The sequence below is a fragment of the Amphiura filiformis genome, chromosome 16, assembly GCF_039555335.1.
Source record: "Amphiura filiformis chromosome 16, Afil_fr2py, whole genome shotgun sequence".
Taxonomy (NCBI): Eukaryota; Metazoa; Echinodermata; class Ophiuroidea; order Amphilepidida; family Amphiuridae; genus Amphiura; species Amphiura filiformis.
The window spans coordinates 17,288,133-17,311,347 of record NC_092643.1 but is presented as its reverse complement, the minus strand read 5'-3'; the positions used below and the strand labels follow the sequence as shown (position 1 = coordinate 17,311,347).

The 23,215-nt window shown below is 39.2% G+C and overlaps 1 protein-coding gene across 1 annotated transcript; it reads left to right on the top strand.

Moving 5' to 3' along the window:
* The first annotated feature begins 1,504 nt into the window (after positions 1–1,504).
* On the top strand, positions 1,505–19,337 carry LOC140172469 (uncharacterized). The gene is given in 6 exon segments (XM_072195616.1): positions 1,505–2,046; positions 12,878–12,885; positions 15,935–16,845; positions 17,376–17,978; positions 17,981–18,340; positions 19,152–19,337. Coding segments are annotated over 6 exon segments (2,433 nt in total). The 5' UTR covers positions 1,505–1,671; the 3' UTR covers positions 19,328–19,337.
* Positions 19,338–23,215: the final 3,878 nt, after the last annotated feature.

Here is a 23,215-nt window from a genome sequence, read left to right as displayed (position 1 = left end):
TCAACAATTGTGCTTGGATAGGTCGTTTTCAACATGTTTACCACATTCGCCTTGCTATAAACATAAACATTTAATTGCGTTATCTGTTGGCGTAATAAAAAAAAGTGTTTTTAGGAGGAAGTGTTTGGAAATATCGCTGTGCTTGGAAATATCTGTGTACTCGGGTGTATCGAGGTGGAAACTGTGCGTAGTAGATGCATTTATACGAGAATCGTTTTGAAGCCAAACCTTTTCATATGTAGGCCTATTTAAATTGATCATGGACCCAGCTTTTAGGAGGAAGTGTTAGCTTTCGTTCGATATAAAAAATTCTGATTGGATGAAGGAATACCTGACAAAAACCAATTACAGATGCCTATTTTCCACTAGATCTCACACAGCTCTTATGATGCTATGCACTCTACCGTGTCGTATAAACGCAGACTGCGCATGCGTAGAGGCTAGACTCGCTGTGCTTGGAAATATCTGTGTACTCGGGTGTATCGAGGTGGAAACTGTGCGTAGTAGATGCATTTATAAGAGAATCGTTTTGAAGCCAAACCTTTTCATATGTATTTAAATTGATCATGGACCCAGCAAACACACAACGTTTTACAGAAAAGGTTAAATGTCGGGTTTAAAGGGTATAAAAACGTTTTAATATCATTCATAAAACATTGTTGAAAACGTGATGCAAAATATTCTAATTAACTGTTGACAAAATAGTTTACCAAAAAAAATGTTTGCCCATGATATTTTACAATACCGGTAACGTTTTAAAAACGTAAGCCTATTCGTGATCATTTAAACCGACATTTAAACGTTTTAAGGAGGGATGATTTTGAAAAAGTGGACTTTATTCAAAATTTGGACCTTTTTAGACTAGGCGGATTTTAAAAAGGTGGACTTTATTTTCTTCAAAATTTGGACCTTTTTGGACCAAAAAGGCATAAAAAACCGCTATTTTTCTCTCGCTACGCTCGCAAATGGGATTTTTTTGGCCAAAATAAGGGGACTTTTTGGCCCTTTGGCATTTTTTGTGGGGGGGGGCTGGGGTGGACGCCTGGTTACGGGCCTGTTGTATAGGCCTCGATCATTAGCTTTTTGATCAAACGCGATTTATTGCAATCTGACCATTGTGCCACGACACAGGCGGGGACACAGGTTAAAAGTTACAAGGAGTTTAATTCAGTCACATAGAATGTGAGCTGATTATCTAGTACTGCGGAAACTCAGGTTCAAGGCAGTAGTGTGCATATCAGATATAGCGGCACAGTTGACCCACATATATTAATTGGAACACACAGATATTGGAACATTGTGATCGTTGACACTAAAACCCTGTTCACGCCATACAAACGCGGCCTCAAGCAACTCCAAACTAGTCTCAGTGTGTGTGTATTTGATCAAAATATCTTGTGACGTTTTGAACTTGGACCCAGGTTTAAAGTATTCATCGTCGTGGCGTAGCTTATAAATCGGTATTGAATTGTGGTGCTGAAATGGTGTACAACCATACTGTTGACATGACATAACTGGACTGTTTGCCCACGAGTATAGGCACAGATCCTAGAAGTGGTAAAGGCCGATATTTACTTGAAGCTTTTACATCGAGCAAACACCCTTGACAAGCACAACAATTCCGAACTCCGACGATTAGATAAAGTTCAGCAAGCGGGGGACTCAGCGAAGATGACGAATATAATGAATCAACTCTTACAGATTCTCATCCAGGACTCGACAACGGTTCTCCTCGCTATAGTAGCTTTTACGTTACTATTCCTTACCGTCAGCAGTAATCGGAAACCGTCCAAAAAGTTTCCTCCTGGACCCCGTTTCATGTGGCCCATATTAGGGCACCTAACAAGTCTCGACCCAAAAGCTCCGTATAAAACACTGAACCAGATGGCTCTCAAATACGGACCAGTTTACCAACTTCAATTTGGATCTTTTCCTGTGGTTGTTCTCAACGATTATGAGTCAGTGCGTCAGGCTTTTCAAAGACAAGGCGAGGAATTCGACGACAGACCTAAACTTCTTGTTTTGAAATTGGAAATACTGCAAAAGGTAGGTAGGCCAACTGAGGTTTGTCTTGTTTTCGGGCATGAGAAAACATTTGATGGATTTGATAGCTATTTAATACTCAGGAGAGCATAACGTACCTCTTGTCGTACTGGTACCCAACAAATACAAAACGTTTTTACAGAAACCTTTTTTATTTTCGGGTTTAAGGTATAAAACGTTGTTTTAACGTTTCAAAAACATTTTTGAAAACGTGATGCACAACATTCTAACATAATATTACTTAAGCGTTGACAAAATATTTCGCAAAAAAGTTTGCCAAACTGATTTTACAATAATATTTTGATAACAATGTTGTACTTTTTTATCACATAAAAAGTTTTCATGAGCATGAGCATGATGAACTTTGAATAACCCGACATTTAAATGTTATTAAAACGGTTTGAATAAAACCAAAACGGGTTTTTTAACGTTTTAAAGTAGTATTTCGTATACGGTATCCTAAAATCCTCTTATTATGACATTTTGCAGTAGATATCCACGGAAAAAAACTTACTCCCAAAATTTCAGTTGATTCCGATTTTGCGTTTGCGAGTTATGCATGATTATATGTGTGTTTCACTGCTCCATAGACATTGTCTTGTAATTTTATTCTGGTGTACCAGAACGTAATTCAAATTTCACGATATTTTTGCTAAATCAATAAATCTGCAGAAAATATTTTGTACATAAGCGCTATATAGCCAGAGGTTTCATTGGTATAAAAATCTCAACTTTTTTGAGAAAAGTGGGGGGATGATGCTGTGGATCACGAAATGCCCTTTTAAGAACATTTTTGTGTTTGCTGTGTTGACTCCTATATATTGCGCTGTGTATAAGAATACATACGTGTAAAAAAAGAGAATATGCCTGCGTTTGATCTGTCCCTGTAACCACGTGTTGAATGTTAGCCCTAGGTCTAACATATCAGTGCCGTAGCGTCATCAGAAGCTATCAGAATTAAAATAGAAACATAAACAGTCCCCCCATATCAACTCTATGCCCCCCCCCCTCCACCAAATCAGTGCCAGGTCCTGATTTGGGTCGTATGCAGCATACTGAAAGCCGACGATCAATTGAAACTTTCGACCTTTGAAGATTGTATTAAAGATATACTTTTTTTTTCTCAAAAACACAAAAAAATTTAGGTCTTTTTGGGAAAGAAATGTGTATCTTCAATATGAAAGGTCAGAGTTTTCAATTAATCGACGGCTTTTTATCCCAGCTACATACACTTTAAGTACATATCATTAGATTTATAAAATTTACTTTGAGGACTGTTGAATTTCAAAAAAATATATAAAAATTTAACATTTGCCATAAAATGTGTATTATATAACGAATTTAAAAAATCAAAATTATTTCGACATTTCTCGTACTTAAAATGCAATTCGATATGTCTGATGTGCTTCCAGGTCCCACAAAAAGTACGGGAAAACGTCACTATCCGAGCCTTTAAAGAATCTTCGAAATCATAAATTAGAACACTATGGCTTCCGTGGTATTGTGTTAGAATGGTTCAGAAATTATCTAAGCAACAGAAAACAATATTTTTATTATAATTCTTATGAATCAGAATCACACGATATTATATGTGGTGTTCCACAAGGATCAATCCTGGGTCCAGTTCTATTTATACTCTATGTCAATGATATAACCAATGCATCTAAAGTACTCAAATTCGTCCTTTTTGCAGACGATACCACCATTTTATACTCCCATAAAAACGTAGAACGCCAGACAAACCTTGTTAATGAAGAATTAAAGGAAGTAAGCAATTGGTTTAAAGCTAATATATTGTCAATTAATGCTACCAAAACAAATTACATGAAACTTGGCACACCCAAAATGACATCGATGAATCAAGACCTGCAAATCACACTAGATCACACGACTTTAGAACGAGTGCATCAAACTAAATTCTTTGGTGTACTAATAGACGAATGTCTCACTTGGAAATGTCACATAGATTGCGTATCTAGAACAATTTCAAGAAATGTCGGTGTCATGAATAAATTCGTATTTTATTTACACTTTATTGTACGTTAATATTACCTTATTTGAATTATGGAGTACTTTTATGGGGAAATACATGTAAAACTTACTAAAATAAAATTCACAAATGGGCTATAAGAACAGTGGCAAACGGTCACTATAGAGACCACACAGCGCCATTGTTTGCTAATTATATAACATATTAAAAGTTGAAGATATGTACACACTGGAATTAGGTACATTCATATCATGTACAGGCACTCTATAAATGAGCTGCCCTGTTCATTTGATAATTATTTTACCAAACGTTCTGACATACATAACTACAAGACACGATATGTAAATGACCTAAATCTAACCAAAAATAAGAAAGTCTTTTCTGATCATGCCATACGTACAAGAGGTCCCATTCTTTGGAATTCTTTAGATAAAAATCTGAATGCTTCAAAATCTGTTAAACATTTCCGCAATCAATTCAAAACAAAGGTGATCTCTAAATATAATTAATCTTTTCCGTGAGCACCCTCACCCCCCCCCCCCTTCCCTTGTCTTTTGGTTATGTTATGTGATGTTGATTTATTTTGTTAATTTCATTTGATTTTAGGGAAAGGCTAACTTTCAGACCTTTTTGGTCTTCCAGCCTTTTCCTCCATATGTACCGTGTTTATATATATTATTGTTTTTGTAATGTCTATGATTTTTATGGAAATAAATATGAACTAGACTTAGCTGTGGTCTAAGACCACGAACACAGCCGTGTTGTAACCCCTTATTGACCTTTGACCCCAAAATATATGAAAGTCCCATAGACATTGGCTAGTGTCAATGTACATTTGCATGTGGCATCACTATGCCATGTTACTTGTGGCAGAAGGGGCATTTTGAAGGTTTTTCGTCTCAGACCGGAAGTGACCCTTGATGACCTGTGACCCAAAATAAAAAAATACCACATATACACTGGGTAACCACATTTCATATATGAACATACCGTTACTGTCCTTTGTTATTCTTAGCTAATAAAAAAATTTTGAAGGTATTTCGTTTTATACCGGAAGTGACCCCTTAATGACCTTTGACTCCAAATCTGTGTACACCCCATATACACTGGGTAACACCAATGCATGTGTGCAAGTGGTATCACTGTCCTACGTAGTTTGTGGAAGAAGATGCATTTTAAAGGTATTTCTGTTTATACCGGAAGTGACCCCTTAATGAGCTTTGACCCCAAATAAAAAAATACCACATATACATTGGGTGACTGCAGATCATATGTGAACATACCGTTACTGTGCTATGTTTTACTTAGCTAATAAAAATTTTTGAAGGTTTTTCGTTTTATACCGGAAGTGACCCCTTAATGACCTTTGACCCCAAATCTGTGTACACCACATAGACACTGGGTAATAACAATGCATGTGTGCAAGTGGGGTCACTGTCCACCGTAAGTTGTGGCAGAAGATGCATTTTTAGTTGAAATCACGTTTTTTGACCCCTGTGACCTCTGCATGACCTTTGACCCCACAAGTTTCATGTGACATGTAGGGGCACGGTCAATGATCATTGTGACCAAGTTAGGTCAAAATCGATGTAAGCATGTGAGTGCTAGAGCAAATGTAATGGTTGACAGAAGAAAGAAGAAAGAAAGAAAGAAAGAAACTAGACTTAGCTGTGGTCTAAGACCACGAACACAGCCGTGTTGTGACCCCTTAATCACCTTTGACCCCAAAATATATGAAAACCCGATAGACATTGGCTAATGTCAATGCACGTGTCCACGTGGCATCACTTTGCTATGCTTTTTGTGGCAGAAGGGGTATTTTGAAGGTATATCGTTTTATACCGGAAGTGACCCCTTACTGACCTTTGACCAGAAATGTGTGTACACTATATAGACACTGTGTTATAACAATGCATGCGTGCAAGTGGCGTCACTGTCCTACGTAATTTGTGGAAGAAGAAGCATTTTAAAGGTATTTCGTTTTATTCCGGAAGTGACCCCTTAATGACCTTTGACCCCAAATAAAATAATACCACATATAAACTGGGTAACCACAATTCATGTGTGAACATACCGTTACTGTCCTATGTTTTTTTCTTAGCAAATAACACTTTTTGCAGGTTTTTCGTTTTATCCCGGAAGTGCCCCCTTAATGACCTTTGACCCCAATCTGTGTACACCCCATAGACACTGGGTAATAACAATGCATGTGTGCAAGTGGCGTCTCTGTCCCACATAATCTGTGGAAGAAGATGCATTTTAAAGGTATTTCGTTTTATACCAGAAGTGACCCCTTAATGAGATTTGACCCCAAATACAAAAATACCACATATACATTGGGTGACTGCAGATCATGTGTGAACATACCGTTACTGTCCCATGTTTTACTTAGCTAATAAAAATTTTTGAAGGTATTTCGTTTTATACCGGAAGTGACCCCTTAATGACCTTTGACCCTGAATCTGTGTACACCCCATCGACACTGGGTAATAACAATGCATGTGTGCAAGTGGCGTCTCTGTCCCACATAATTTGTGGAAGAAGATGCATTTTAAAGGTATTTCTTTTTATATCTGAAGTGACCCCTTAATGAGCTCTGACACCAAATAAAAAAATACCACATATACATTGGGTGACTGCTGATCATATGTGAACAAACCGTTACTGTGCTATGTTTTACTTAGGTAATACAAATTTTTGAAGGTTTTTCGTTTTATACCGGAAGTGACCCCTTAATGACCTTTGACCCCAAATCTGTGTACACCACATAGACATTGGGTAATGACAATTCATGTGTGCAAGTGGGGTCGCTGTCCTACGTAAGTTGTGGGAGAAGATGGATTTTTAGTTGAAATCACGTTTTTGACCCCTGTGACCCCTGCGTGACCTTTGACCCCGCGAGTTTCATGTGACATGTAGGGGCATGGTCATTGATCATTGTGACCAAGTTAGGTCAAAATCGATGTAAGCATGTGAGTGCTAGAGCAAATGTAATGGTTGACAGAAAGAAGAAGAAGAAGAAGAAGAAGAACTAGACTTAGCTGTGGTCTAAGACCACGAACACAGCCGTGTTGTTACCCCTTAATGACCTTTGACCACAAAATATATGAAAACCCCATAGACATTGGCTAATGTCAATGTATGTGTGTACGTGGCATCACTTTGCCATGTTATTTGTGGCAGAAGGGGCATTTTGAAAGTTTTTTTTCTCAAACCGGAAATGACCCCTTAATGACCTATGACCCCAAATAAAAAAATACCATATATACATTGGGAAAACACAATTCATGTGTGAACATACCATCATTCTCCTATGTTTTTCTTAGCTAATACAATTTTTTGAAAGTATTTCGATTTATACCGGAAGTGACCCCTTAATGACCTTTGACCCCAAATCTGTGTACACCACATTGACACTGGGTAATAACAATGCATGTGTGCAAGTGGTGTCACTGTCCTACGTAATTTGTGGGAGAAGATGCATTTTAAAGGCATTTCGTTTTATACCGGAAGTGACCCCTTAATGACCTTTGACCCCAAATAAAAAAATACCACATATACATTGGATAACTGCAACTCATATGTGAACATACCGTTATTGTCCTATGTTTTCCTTAGAAAATAAAAATTTTTGAAGGTATTCCGTTTTATACCGGAAGTTACCCCTTAATGACCTTTGACCCCAAATCTGTGTACACCTTATAGACACTGGGTAATTACAATGCATGTGTGCAAGTGGCGTCACTGTTCTACGTAATTTGTAGGAGAAGATGCATTTTGAGTCGAAATCACGTTTTTGACCCCTATGACCCCTGCGTGACCTTTGACCCCACAAGTTTCATGTGACATGTAGGGGCACGGTCAATGATCATTGTGACCAAGTTAGGTCAAAATCGATGTCAGCATGTGAGTGCTAGAGCAAATGTAATGGTTGACAGAAAGAAAGAAGAACTAGACTTAGCTGTGGTCTAAGACCACGAACACAGCCGTGTTGTGACCCCTTAATCACCTTTGACCCCAAAATATATGAAAACCCCGTAGACATTGGTTAATGTCAATGCACGTGTCCACGTGGCATCACTTTGCTATGCTTTTTGTGGCAGAAGGGATATTTTGAAGGTATATCGTTTTATACTGGAAGTAACCCCTTACTGACCTTTGACCCCAAATGTGTGTACACCATATAGACACTGTGTTATAACAATGCATGTGTGCAAGTGGCGTCACTGTCCTACGTAATTAGTGGAAGAAGAAGCATTTTAAAGATTTTCGTTTTATACCGGAAGTGACCCCTTAATGACCTTTGACCCCAAATCTGTGTACACCCCATAGACACTGGGTAATAACAATGCATGTGTGCAAGTGGCGTCACTGTCCTACAGAATCTGTGGAAGAAGATGCATTTTAAAGGTATTTCGTTTTTTACCGGAAGTGACCCCTTAATGAGATTTGACCCCAAATAAAAAAATACCACATATACATTGGGTGACTGCAGATCATGTGTGAACATACCGTTACTGTCCCATGTTTTACTTATCTAATAAAAAATTTTGAAGGTATTTCGTTTTATACCGGAAGTGACCCCTTAATGACCTTTGACCCCAAATCTGTGTACACCCCATAGACACTGAGTAATAGCAATGCATGTGTGCAAGTGGCATCTCTGTCCCACATAATTTGTGGAAGAAGATGCATTTTAAAGGTATTTCTTTTTATACCGGAAGTGACCCCTTAATGAGCTTTGACCCCAAATAAAAAAATACCACATGTACATTGGGTGACTGCAGATCATACGTGAACATACCGTTACTGTGCTATGTTTTACTTAGCTAATACAAATTTTGAAGGTTTTCGTTTTATACCGGAAGTGACCCCTTAATGACCTTTGACCCCAAATCTGTGTACACCACATAGACATTGGGTAATAACAATGCATGTGTGCAAGTAGGGTTGCTGTCCTACGTAAGTTGTGGGAGAAGATGCATTTTAGTTGAAATCACGTTTTTGACCCCTATGACCCCTGCGTGACCTTTGACCCCACGAGTTTCATGTGACATGTAGGGGCATGGTCAATGATCATTGTGACCAAGTTAAGTCAAAATCGATGTAAGCATGTGAGTGCTAGAGCAAATGTAATGGTTGACAGAAAGAAGAAAGAAAGAAGAAAGAAGAACTAGACTAAGCTGTGGTCTAACCCACGAACACAGCCGTGTTGTAACCCCTTAATGACCTTTGACCCCAAAATATATGAAAACCCCCATAGACATTGGATAATATCAATGTATGTGTGCACGTGGCATCACTTTGTCATGTTATTTGTGGCAGAAGGGGCATTTTGAAGGTTTTGTCTCAGACCGGAAGTGACCCCTTAATGACCTTTGACCCCAAATCTGTGTACACCCCATAGACACTGGGTAATAACAATGCACATGTGCTAGTGGCATCACTGTCCTACGTTATTTGTGGGAGAAGATGCATTTTAAAGGTATTTCGTTTTATACCGGAAATGACCCCTTAATGACCTTTGACCCCAAATGAAAAAATACCATATATACATTGGGTAAACACAATTCATGTGTGAAGATACCATCACTCTCCTATGCTTTTCTTAGCTAATGAAATTTTTTGAAGATATTTCAATTTATACCGGAAGTGGCCCCTTAATGACCTTTGACCTCAAATCTGTGTACACCACATTGACACTAGGTAATAACAATGCATGTGTGCAAGTGGCGTTACTGTCCTACTTAATTTGTGGGAGAAGATGCATTTTAAAGGTATTTTGATTTATACCGGAAGTGGCCCTTTAATGACCTTTGACCCCAAATAAAAAAATACCACATATAAATTTAGTAACTGCAACTCATATGTGAACATACCGTTACTGTCCTATGTTTTCCTTAGCTAATAAAAATATTTGAAGGTATTTCGTTTTAAACCGGAAGTGACCCCTTAATGACCTTTGACCCCAAATCTGTGTACACCCTATAGACACTGGGTAATTACAATGCATGTGTGCAAGTGGTGTCACTGTCCTATGTAATTTGTAGCAGAAGATGCATTTTGAGTTGAAATCACGTTTTTGACCCCTATGACCCCTGCGTGACCTTTGACCCCACAAGTTTCATGTGACATGTAGGGGCACGGTCAATGATCATTGTGACCAAGTTAGGTCAAAATCGATGTAAGCATGTGAGTGCTAGAGCAAATGTAATGGTTGACAGAAAGAAGAAGAACTAGACTTAGCTGTGGTCTAAGACCACGAACACAGCCGTGTTGTGACCTCTTAATGACCTTTGACCCCAAAATGTATGAAAACCCCATAGGCATTGGCTAATGTCAATGTATGCGTGCACGTGGCATTATTTTGCCATGTTATTTGTGGCAGAAGGGGCATTTTGAACGTTTTTCGTCTCAGACCGGAAGTGACCCCTTAATGACCTTTGACCCCAAATCTGTGTACACCCCATAAACACTGGGTAATAACAATGCATGTGTGTAAGTGGCATCACTGTCCTGAGTAATTTGTGGGAGAAGATGCATTTTAAAGGTATTTCGTTTTATACCGGAAATGACCACTTAATGACCTTTGACCCCAAATAAAAAATATCATATATACATTGGTTAAACACAATTCATGTGTGAACATACCATTACTCTCCTATGTTCTTCTTAGCTAATACATTTTTTGAAGATATTTCAATTTATACCGGAAGTGGCCCCTTAATGACCTTTGGCCCCAAATCTGTGTACACCACATTGACACTGGGTAATAGCAATGCATGTGTGCAAGTGGTGTCACTGTCCTACGTAATTTGTGGGAGAAGATGCATTTTTAAAGGTATTTCGTTTTATTCCGGAAGTGACCCCTTAATGACCTTTGACCCCAAATAAAAAAATACCACATATACATTGGGTAACTGCAACTCATATGTGAATATACCGTTACTGTCCTATGTTTTCCTTAGCTAATAAAAAAATTTGAAAGTATTTCGTTTTATACCGGAAGTGACCCCTTAATGACCTTTGACCCCAAATCTGTGTACACCATATAGACACTGGTTAATAACAACGCATGTGTGCAAGTGGCGTCACTGTCGTACGTAATCTGTAGGAGAAGATGCATTTTTAGTTGAAATCACGTTTTTGACCCCTATGACCCCTGCGTGACCTTTGACCCCACAAGTTTCATGTGACATGTAGGGGCACGGTCAATGATCATTGTGACCAAGTTAAGTCAAAATCGATGTAAGCATGTGAGTGCTAGAGCAAATGTAATGGTTGACAGAAAGAAGAAAGAAGAAGAAGATCCTGTAAGAAAAAAGACACAGCCGTGACTAACGTCACGGCTGTGTAGTCACGGCTGTGTAACTAGACTTAGCTGTGGTCTAAGACCACGAACACAGCCGTGTTGTTACCCCTTAATGACCTTTGACCACAAAATATATGAAAACCCATAGACATTGGCTAATGTCAATGTATGTGTGTACGTGGCATCACTTTGCCATGTTATTTGTGGCAGAAGGGGCATTTTGAAAGTTTTTTGTGTCAAACCGGAAATGACCCTTAATGAAATATGATACCAAATAAAAAAATACCATATATTTGGGAAAACACAATTCATGTGTGAACATACCATCACTCTCCTATGTTTTTCTTAGCTAATAAAATTTTTTGAAAATATTTCGATTTATACCGGAAGTGACCACTTAATGACCTTTGACCCCAAATCTGTGTACACCACATTGACACTGGGTAATAACAATGCATGTGTGCAAGTGGTGTCACTGTCCTACGTAATTTGTGGGAGAAGATGCATTTTAAAGGTATTTCGTTTTATACCGGAAGTGACCCCTTAATGACCTTTGACCCCAAATAAAAAATACCACATATACATTGGATAACTGTAACTCATATGTGAACATACCGTTATTGTCCTATGTTTTCCTTAGATAATAAAATTTTTGAAGGTATTCCGTTTTATACCGGAAGTGACCCCTTAATGACCTTTGACCCCAAATCTGTGTACACCTTATAGACACTGGGTAATTACAATGCATGTGTGCAAGTGGCGTCACTGTTCAACGTAATTTGTAGGAGAAGATGCATTTTGAGTCGAAATCACGTTTTTGACCCCTATGACCCCTGCGTGACCTTTGACCCCACAAGTTTCATGTGACATGTAGGGGCATGGTCAATGATCATTGTGACCAAGTTAGGTCAAAATCGATGTAAGCATGTGAGTGCTAGAGCAAATGTAATGGTTGACAGAAAGAAGAAAGAAGAAAGAAAGAAGAATGAAAGAAAGAAGAACCTGTAAGAAAAAAGACACAGCCGTGACTAACGTCACGGCTGTGTAAAGAAAAAGAAGAACCTGTAAGAAAAAAGACACAGCCGTGACTAACGTCACGGCTGTGTAAAGAAGAAAGAAAGAACCTGTAAGAAAAAAGACACAGCCGTGACTAACGTCACGGCTGTGTAAGAAAAAGAACCTGTAAGAAAAAAGACACAGCCGTGACTAACGTCACGGCTGTGTAAGAACTCTGTAAGAAAAAAGACACAGCCGTGACTAACGTCACGGCTGTGTAATGAATACTGATGCCGCAGCATATATGCATACATTTGAATGAATGTAGCCCAAGTCCTGTGTCCATGATGATTTTTCTCTTCCCATTTGGAACTCCCAAAGCTGCAAGGCATTTGCTCAGTGAGGTATTGTAAAGTAGTCGGTGCACCAACCTCTATTCTCGCACTTAGCTACAAGATCTTGATATTTGCAATTTTCCTGGACAGGTTCTCCTCCATTGGAACAGTGAGTTCAATTATCTGTTCTTGTCCTTTCAGAGTATATGGTAATGTCCGGACGTTTAGCTGTCTCTGCTATTTGGGGATGGAACACTATATGTTTGTGTTCTTCATCCATTAGGACTTCCCAGTCGTTTACCTTTTGTAGGATGTTTGCACATTCCTTCTTTGGAAGAGGCAAGGCTGGGTTCCTGTAGGCTGTACCATCCGCAGTGCGGAATGCAATATTAGCGAAGTAGTTTGTATTGTCTGGCACCCGGAGGGGGTTCTTCCTGGTTGAAGGTATACGGGGATGTGCCACGGTTTTGGGGTACCTATTCAACAATTTTTGTATGTCGATGGGTGGGATTTCAGTGGAAACAAATGCGCCCAAGTGGGCGCATTTTGGAAAAAGTGCACTTAAAGCACCCAATTATGGCAAATTTGGGTGCTTTTTCTTGAAAATTGGTATACTGATGGGTAGCAAAAACAGCAAAAAGTAGGTATGGAGAAAGTCAGCTTCCGAAAGTCGGCGTGGCACACCCCCGTACAAAATTTTTCGAAGAACCCCTTCCCCGGGGGGGGGGGGTCTGGCATAGCATGTTTCATTTGGTTAGCCTCATCGATGAATGGCACCACACCAGATGCTATGACTTTTAAGGTGTGGTCATGACACCAGTTGTATCGCCCACTTTGTAGTGAGAAGTTGCAGCCATTTAGGATATGGAACAGTGTACAGTTGCTGTGATGGCATAGCTGGCAGAATCCTAGATTGGTCTTGCCCCATTATCTCAGGTTCGTGGGGGTTGGCAGTTGGTCATATAATTATGGCGTTTATATGGAACGACATCAGCTCGGGTGTCCACACATACAGCAGTTTCTTCCATGATGTGTCAACTTGCATGGCGGAGTCCCACTTGAGCCACTGTCCCTGCTTAACGCAACCATATAGATAGACAAACATATTATCTTCATCCACATCTTTGACATCCTCTGCACATCTCATTTAGTATCAGGTGGCATTCTCTCTGCTCTAGTTCCTTGACTCCATTCCATCTGACTTGCTTTGCCTTCTTTTGGAGACAGTCTTTGTACAGAGCTTGATTGCTTCCATCTACAGATCTATAGAGTGTTTGTTGAGATGGTACTTGGTGACATGCATGCACTTTACAGAAGTGGTGAGTCTCTTCACCTGTAGGCCATTTTATTCCAGCCCATCGCTTCAAGTGTTTGGGGGCAGGTAGCCTCAAAATTTTGAGTTGGCTCTTGTTGTTTTTAGCATGTGTGTCAGTTTGTATTTTACAGATTGTCTGATGGCATGGTCTATCAAGTCTTCAAAGATTAACTTGCCAACAAATCTCCTCGGCTGACTGTGGATGCTAGGAATCTCTCTTCCATCAATTGTTAACTTAGGGTCGTATGCAGCATACTGAGTTTTCCGTCCTTCTCGTCTTTGTATACTGTTTGGATGAACTTCTTCATTGCATTCGACCGGCATTTGATTGGTTTGGCTTTCATGGTGCGTGTCCACCTGAGGAAGTCAATGACTATGTTGATCAACTTCTGGCAATCTTCTGGGCTTTTGGCAATCGTTGTGAGATCATCTGCGTAGGCTTTAGCAGAGGATTTATTGGTTGTGTTTCTCACACGGTACCCAAGGTGGCTGTGTTTATCAAGCAGATCAAGACCTAAGTTGAAGATAGCCAGAAATAGGATGCAGGATAGTTGGTACCCTTGAAACACACCAATACTGCAGTGTATTCAGTCTGTTGTCCAATCCTTTGACTTAACACGAATGTAACTCTCATCATAGTATTTTAAGATCATCCTCCGGATGTTATCTGGGACATGGTACCATTCTAATGCGAACTTAATCAAGTTGTGTGGTACAGTGCCATGCGCGTTTTAGAGATCAAGCCATGTTGTCACAATAGGATTTCCATTTCTTTTGGCATCCTAGAGCATCTCGGTCCGTGCCTATGCATGTTCTACACAGCCGGATACTTTCTCCATGAAGCCTTTGTGAATGGATTTGTCAATGTAGTTGTCTTCAGTTAGGTAGGTGATGGTCCTTTGAGCTAGGATTCCCATTCCAAGATTACCACTGGAGTTCTTCAGTGTGATTGGTCTGAAGTGAGAGTCGATCCCATGTCTCCTCGTCTTTTGAAATAAGGATGGTTTCGCCCATTCTCCAACTCAAAGGTATATTTCCAGTCCTCCATTATACTGTGGATATTACTTCGTGCAGAAGTTCTGTTGTTTTTAAAGGGCACTATTGTATGCGGTTAGTGCCCGGAGCACTGGAATTTTTTCTTTTCAGCAAGTAATTTGTAAATTCGGCAAGACTTGGTGGTTTGGTATTGAATGGTTTCTTTGGGCGTGGTGGTTTTCTCATCCCTTTAGTGGGTGGTATTCGTATACATGTTTCTTGTCAATGTTGACTGAAATGAAGTATTGTTTTCCTGCTACAGGTTTCTGGAAAGTTGGAGTTCGGTTTTCATTCTGATCAAAAAGTTTGGTGAGGATTTTTCCGGAAATTATGTTGGGCTGTGCTGCTGGATGTTTTTTCCCGCTCCAGCTTCCGAACTTTGTTGTGTAGCCTTATGATCGTATGGAAGTCTTTCTTCAGCTTCTTAGCCTCCACCTTGTCTCCATCTTTTAGCACTAGTTTGAATTGGCGTTTTGTGTCTTTCATGAGACGTCTCAACTTTCTTTGTTGTCTTGGCGTCTTGGATTTTCAATCTGCCTTTCTTGATGATGCTGGTTTCACCCCAAATCTTTTTGGACGCGATTCTCTATAAGTAGTTGAACTGCTCGGTAGGTGATCCTCCAATTTCTGTAGGTAGTTCTTCGTACAGCTGGTCATCTAAGGCTTTCCATGCATCATTATCAGATGATTTTGATAGGTTGATGTATTCCTTGACATCGAGATTTACACAGTTCAAGTGGGCACTCTTTCTTTGGTGATTGTAGCTCTTGCCTGTCGCCATGGAAGCGCTGCTGGTTTTACCCTGTCTTCCCACTGACATTTATTTCATTGACATCGCATGCTTATCCCAAATCAATCGTTTTGGAATAATGATCATTCATTAATTGGGGTGGATTACTTATTGGTAGGTGTTTACATGACAGTCAAGTAATCCTACCAATGAACATGATGAACAAGACTAATATTCAAGCCGTTGTGATCGAAGATACAATTTCAGATGCATTTCCACTGCCATGGGGAGTTCCACAAGGGTCTGTCAAAGGACCTTTAGACTTTGTGTTATACACAGGCCCGTTGAGCGATGTAATCAATGTGCACACAGGTATCCAACATATCATTTACGCTGACGATACCCAATTGTACTTAATCCTTAAACCGTCTGAGCACCTGCAAGGGATTAGTAGACTCGAAGCATGTGTTGCAGATATTCGGTCATGGGCAATTCATAATAAGCTGATGCTTAATGATACCAAAACTGAAATAGTCCATATCAGATCAAAATTCCGCAAGTCATCACCTCTTCCTACTGTGAATATTGGAGGTGCTGAAATACAGTCTTCCTCTTCTGCTAAAGACCTCGGTGTCATCATTGATAGTACTTTACAAATGAAACAACACATTCGCAATGTCTGTCGGTCTGCCTCTTATGGTGTTTATAAAATTGGCAAACTCAGGAAATACTTGGATCAGAGCTCCACCGAGCGTCTGGTTCATGCCTTCATATCCTCCCGCTTAGACTGCAACAATAGTCTCCTTTACGGTTTACCATCTTGTGACATTGCACCTCTTCAACGTATCCAGAATGCAGCAGCAAGACTTGTTACTCTCACCAAGCGCCGTGACCACATTACACCTGTCCTCCGGAAGCTACATTGGTTACCGGTTAAACATCGTGTACTGTTCAAGATCTTGCTGCTAACTTTCAAAGCTAAACACGGTCTCGCTCCAAAATACATTATTGAACTCATTTCAGACTATGCTCCTACCACAACAATCTCTCTCAGATCTTCAAAACAGACTCTTCTCAAACCCGGTCCGCGTACAAACACCGCGACTTATGGTGACAGAGCCTTCTCTGTCGCTGCTCCGTATCAATGGAATAAATTACCAGACTCTATTCGCAATGCCACTACCGTACCGGAGTTCAAAACAAACTCAAAACTCATCTATTTAATCTGAATTTATAGCACCATGCATCTCTTCTTTGCTTGTTGGAGGACAATGTTCATATTCTGTGCTATGATATAATATTGTAGTATTGTATTTTATAATATATCTATAATGTCATTCTACCTTTTATCTCAATTATGTTATAATATTGTATTTTATAATGTTTCTATAATGTTATTGTATACTTTTTATCTCGATGTATTTTTTGAAACGTTATCTTCCTGTGCTTTTTATTTGATGTACAGCGCATCGAAACTTCAGTCTTATGCGCTTTATAAATGAAATTTATGTTATGTTATGTTATGTTATATCCAGTTTCAGTGCAGTATACGCAGGTGTTTTATTTGCTTGTTTATTTGTTTGTTACCGACTTTTTTATTTGATTTTCTTTTTCACCAGGATTAATTGCCACGTATAGTAGCCTAACTCAACGTACACGACGACGATTTGCGTTATCTGCTTTCCGTGATCTTGGCATGGGAAAGTCTAGATTGGAAGAGCAAATCGCTGAAGAGATCCAACGTCTATGCGATTTTATATCTAAACATGAAGGGAAGGCGTTCTCGCCATTTCGACTTTTGGAGATAGTGACTTGCAATGTCGTGTGCTGTCTTGTTTTCGGACATGGCTTTGATTATGACGATCCAAAACTATTGCGCATTCTCAATTTTCTGGCACAAGTCTTCAAAGATTCTTCATTTACTGGTCTTGCAAACTTCGTCCCCTGGATGCGATATTTGCCATTTTCAGGATTTCAAAATATCAAGCGAGTAGGTGCTAAAAATCAGGAGTTTTTTAAAGAAATGATTAGAATATGTCGAGAAGATTACACTCGTGGAGATCCTCGTACTTTTATCGATATGTACTTGGATAATCAGGAGAAAATTCAGGATGAAAATCCTGATATTGCCGAATTGTTTGACGATGACGACTTACAAGCGTGCATAAGTGATCTGTTTGGTGCTGGAACAGAGACATCGTCCACTACACTTAAATGGGGTTTGCTTATATGGTACTACAACCTGACATCCAAGAAAAGATCCACGCTGAAATGGATTCCGTGGTTGGGCGTAACAGACTACCTACTTTGAAAGACAGGCCTCGACTGCTGTATACTGAAGCAACACTACTTGAAATGCAACGCATAGGCAGTATCACTCCTCTTGGAGTACCAAGAGCAGCTACTTTTGATACAAAATTGTACGGCTATGATATAGAACAAGGTACGATGGTTATGCCTAATCTGTGGGCAGTTCATCATGACGAGAGAATCTGGAAGGAAGCGGAGTCTTTCAAACCAGAGAGATTTCTGGATTCTGATGGAAAATTGAATCGCAGGGAAGAATTGATTCCTTTTTCAATTGGTATGTATTACATTATTTTGATAGGCCTAAAGGGAGTTCACTATGTGAAGTATTATATTATAGCCCTGCAGAGAAGTGGAGTCCAAAGGTATACATAGCAGAGGCGTACCAAACTGGTGGATAGGGTGGACGAAGTCTAGGGGCCCATAGGGTTCAGGGGTCCCGAGCAAAGCTAATTTTAAAATAAAAAAGGGCTGATAAGGAAATGTTAAATGGGCCCGCACTGCTCCTTGTCCGTGGGCCTCCGAGTTTCCACCTTTGTACCCTCACACACACACACACACACACACACACACACACACACACACAGTTCGGGAGGGGCGGGGTAAAGCTACACTGCTACCAGAGATAGTTGACATGATGGGGTGCACAAAATGCATAGCAATTGAACCAGATTAGTGTTTGTCATCGAACTTTAGACATGTTCAAATTTAATTTCAAAAAAGTATTCCTCTGGTCATAAGGATCTGAAAGCTAACTAGAACGTCCCGTTCTTGAGTTATTATGGAAGGTCAAAGGTCACGTTTTTTGGCTCTATGTAGTCGAAATCATCAAAGTGCTCCAATTTTGACAAAAGAGGTGTCAAAATGTTCGTTTTGATATAACAGATCAATAAACTAGGATTGCACAATGATCTAGGGTGTCTTATTACCTTCGTAGACTAATGCATCAAAATAGGTCAAGGTCAATATAGGCGTCAATGGTACTTGGCCTATTTTTCTGTGTTACCTAGGTAACGAAACATCCTAGATTGTGCAATTCTGGTATCTTTATTTGAATTTATACTTTGTCATTAATTTCTTATTTTCAGGAAAACGCAAGTGTTTGGGTGAACAATTGGCTTTAATGGAACTCTTTCTCATCTTTACCCATCTTCTTCATAAATTCTCATTTCGTCTACCAGAAGGAGCTCAACCAAGCCTGGAACCAGAAATGGGTGCGACACTTATTCCGCAAGAGTATAATGTAGTGGCAGTACCACGATAAGAATGCACTGGTGGGATCGCCCCGGACCGGGGTCACGGCTGTTTGATGTATATAGAATTGGCTTCATTATTAACTAAATGCAAACTATAGATGGCGCTATTTATCCTAAATCATATTTCTTTATTTCCAAGGGTTAGGTGATTAATACCGCCATTAAAACAGCTGGAATATGTGAAACAAGCAGCAAGGAAATTTTATATACATATTTTATCAAACAATAAAAGGAATTATTTGTATTAAAAGCTTGAAAGGGTAATTTTCAGTAACTAAATAGCGCCACCAATTTTGGCATTAATAGATACATTTTATATCAGAAAAAGCTTAAAAAATACTATAAAAGTGAATAATTTTCTAAAAGAGGGGAAATTAAAGTTGAGAATGACTCAAAAGCATCTGTATACATTAGCACGATATCACTTTTTGCTGTTTAAGCCTAAAATTTGGTTATACATGATGTTTTGTTTGAAAATCTAATAAATGATCCCATCAAACAACCGTGGGGTGGGACACTTACATTATTATGGGATGACCTCTTTTTCAGACTCCTCTGCCGCTCCAAAGACCCCGCCTAAGACCCATACAGGCTGAGTCAAAAAGAAGTAAACTCATGTTTGAGGGGCTGTAACTAGAGATCTGTTAGGAATCTGCTAAGAATGAAAAGAGCATTGGGAAGAGCAAATTCTACGCGTTTAAATACAAATTGCTCACAGCAAACTCAAGTTATACTCATTTTGAATACAACCACCCAATTTTGTGGCTGCACACGAATTCACTTCCCAAGTACCTATCATATTGAAGGGGTAGGGCGCGATATTCAAATGTAAATAAAGTTACGTGGCAGGTGTGGTTTCGATCAATAATTCCTACATGTTGAAGGTTCTTTTCAATATGAATTTTACATCATTGCACTTCACTTAATGAAACGGGCCAAATGACAACATGGCACCACAATTTACCGCACGGGAGCGCACGTATCTGTCGACAAGTATAATGAAACTAAGAGTCCCACTGCACTGAAGTTCGTCTCCAATTTCCCACTGCTGATCGGATTCCCGGGATCGGAGTAAGGGAGCAGTAGGCCTATATTAGAATGTGAACAAGCTCAATGTGCATGAGACACTAAGGAACAGATCACCGGAAGCTTCAGGCAGACCACTAACTGCTAGATCACAAGTGAACATTACTAGAGTTAGACATGCGTTACAGCAAGACCCAAAGATCAGCTCAAAACGCAATCCTTTACTCAACAATGCTCAACATTCCCCAATCAAGATTCTGCCGGATCGTTCGTAAAGACTTGAATTGACATCCCTATAAACTACAGTACCTTCATGGACTTAGTTGAATATTAATTAAAAGCAAACGTTGTCATTTCAACAATAAATCCTGTTAGCACTTTGCTGATACGTCGAAATTGAAATGGATGAAAATCAATCAGCCGTGTGCAGGTACAAAATTGGATGGTTGTATTCGAATGAGTATAACTTAAGTTTGCTGTAAGCAATTGCAACAATTCTTTTTTTATTTACACGTTATAGCGTTTGCTCTTTCCAACAATATTTTCATTTATAGCAGATTCCTTACAGATCTCTAGTTACAGCCCCTCAAACATGAGTTTACTTTTTTTTACTCCGCCTGTATTACATTTGCGTTTCCATGTCCTTGTTTTACGTCCCGTCCCAAGAAATGTTTCGGACATCTAATGTTTTTTTCGTGTTATTGTTCCAGGGGGTACTCAACTTTTGAAGTGACGGGTATGTAGGCCCCCTTTTTTAAAGTCTAGCCGATGACCTCAATTTTTTATTGAAACGCCATGAAATAAATGCAGAAACTTTCCAATTCTTTTATTGCAGCAAGTGGCAAAATTTGAAGGAAAAAGTGGAATTTGCTAGATTTTTTTCGAAATTTTCTACCTGATGACCCATTTGTTCCAAATGTTATACCCAATGACCCACATTTTTCATAATTTTGGACCCAATTGCCCACTTCTTTATATGTTTATACACAATGACCCCATTTTTAACAATAGACGCAATATGCCCCTACTGTACTTCCCGAGGCCGTAGGCACATGTAAAGTGTGCCCCTCGATATTTCCCCCCGGGGGGGGGGCACCTTTGTTTCCAATGGACATTTTATTGTGAAATGTCATTGTACAAGGAATACATAAAAAAAAATTCCACATAGCCTCCGAATGAAAAGTATTTAATTATCTTTGTAATCACTCAAAAAGCATTTTGTGTGAATTTTACATCCGAACTAGAGGCTATTAAATTTTTACGAGCCTTTTATTTTACATGTAAAGCCTATGGGGGTGACGATTAGAAATGGACGGCAATATTGAAAAACCCTCATTTTGGGCCATTTTAGACACTAAAATGCCCATAAAAAAAGAATAGCCTCTAGTCCGGATGTAAAATTCATACACAATGCTACCTGAGTGAGTACAAACATAATTAAATAAATTTCATTCGGGGGCTATAGCAAAAACAAAAAATGTCCTATACCTTCATGGTTATGAAACAAAGGTGGGGGGGGCACTTCAATATGAAATAGATATAGGGCTGGCACTTTCACATTAAGGGGCATTCGGTGAGAGCAAAATGTAAAAAATATGGGGGGTGAGAGCATGATTTTTGGCATTCGGTGAGAGCAAAATGTAAAAAATATGGGATCATTGGTTGAGAACATGACCTTTTTAAATGGAATCTTTGGGTGAGAGCCGAAACAGCGCCACAGAAACCTCGAAAATCAAATTTCTAGTTCTAAATGGCTTCAAATTTCTTTGTAACAAAATCAGTGATAAATGAAAGTTGCTGTTCAAATTGAACTTGTAAGGGTCTTTGGGTGACAGATCAAATGGAAAAATAGGGGTCTTCGGGTGACAGAGCATGTGTTCGTAAACAAATATGGGGTCTTTGGGTGACAGCGACGCTGAAAAGGGGGTCTTAACATATGCATCTTTTTGCACCAATAAATCTATAATGTCTGCTTTTAGTGCGCCATAATTAAAAAATCTAAGTGGCATTTTGACTGCAAATTTTGACTGGCGTGAACATAGACATAGCGCCTAGACTGCGTTGGACATACGCGCAGAGTTGCGTCGCGTCACGCTAAGCGAATCGCGCGCGTAATCACAATATTTCGCATTCGCGCATTTCTGACTCATTATTTCCCGCCAATTTACTAAGCTGTCTTGAGCCATGTGACTTTTTAGAGTTGAAAAGAGTGAAACAAATCAAGCAAAAATACGAGTAAATAATTAGCAAGTTGTATTTTATCAGTTTCAAGTGAAAGAATACATCTTAGTGTTGATAAATATCAAGAAATCTCAAATTCGGGCGTGAACGAATGTGTCTTCCATTACTCTGGCCTTAAGCTGACAATTGCAACAATAGCACAGACGAGCGTACACGTACGCTTAAACAGCATAATATTTAATTAACAGTTGTTTAAATTGTTTTGTTGTGTAAGTCAATGTAAATAGCAATAATAGAGGATAATAATTCTTGCGATAAGTCCACAGAATTCCACAAAGTAGCGCAAATATAATCATAAAGCAATAATTAATAGCACATACATGTACGTTAAGCATATTAGCGTGATTAGGCCTACTGCGATCAAAAGGACAGTACATAATAGCACAATGTACATGAAGATGCTGAGAAGCAGATAAATGACAATAGCACATGTGGATAAGTAAATGGGTAACAAATGGCTAGAATAATTTGGTGTAAGCATGATTCTCGCGAGAAGAGAATGTAGCACAAAATAAATGTAAAAGAGTGAAAATCTCACTCCCGAAAAGAGTGATTCACTTATAAAACCACTCAAAAATGAGTGAAATGTGTTTTTTAAACTTTAAAACCACTCAAAAAAGAGTGAAAAC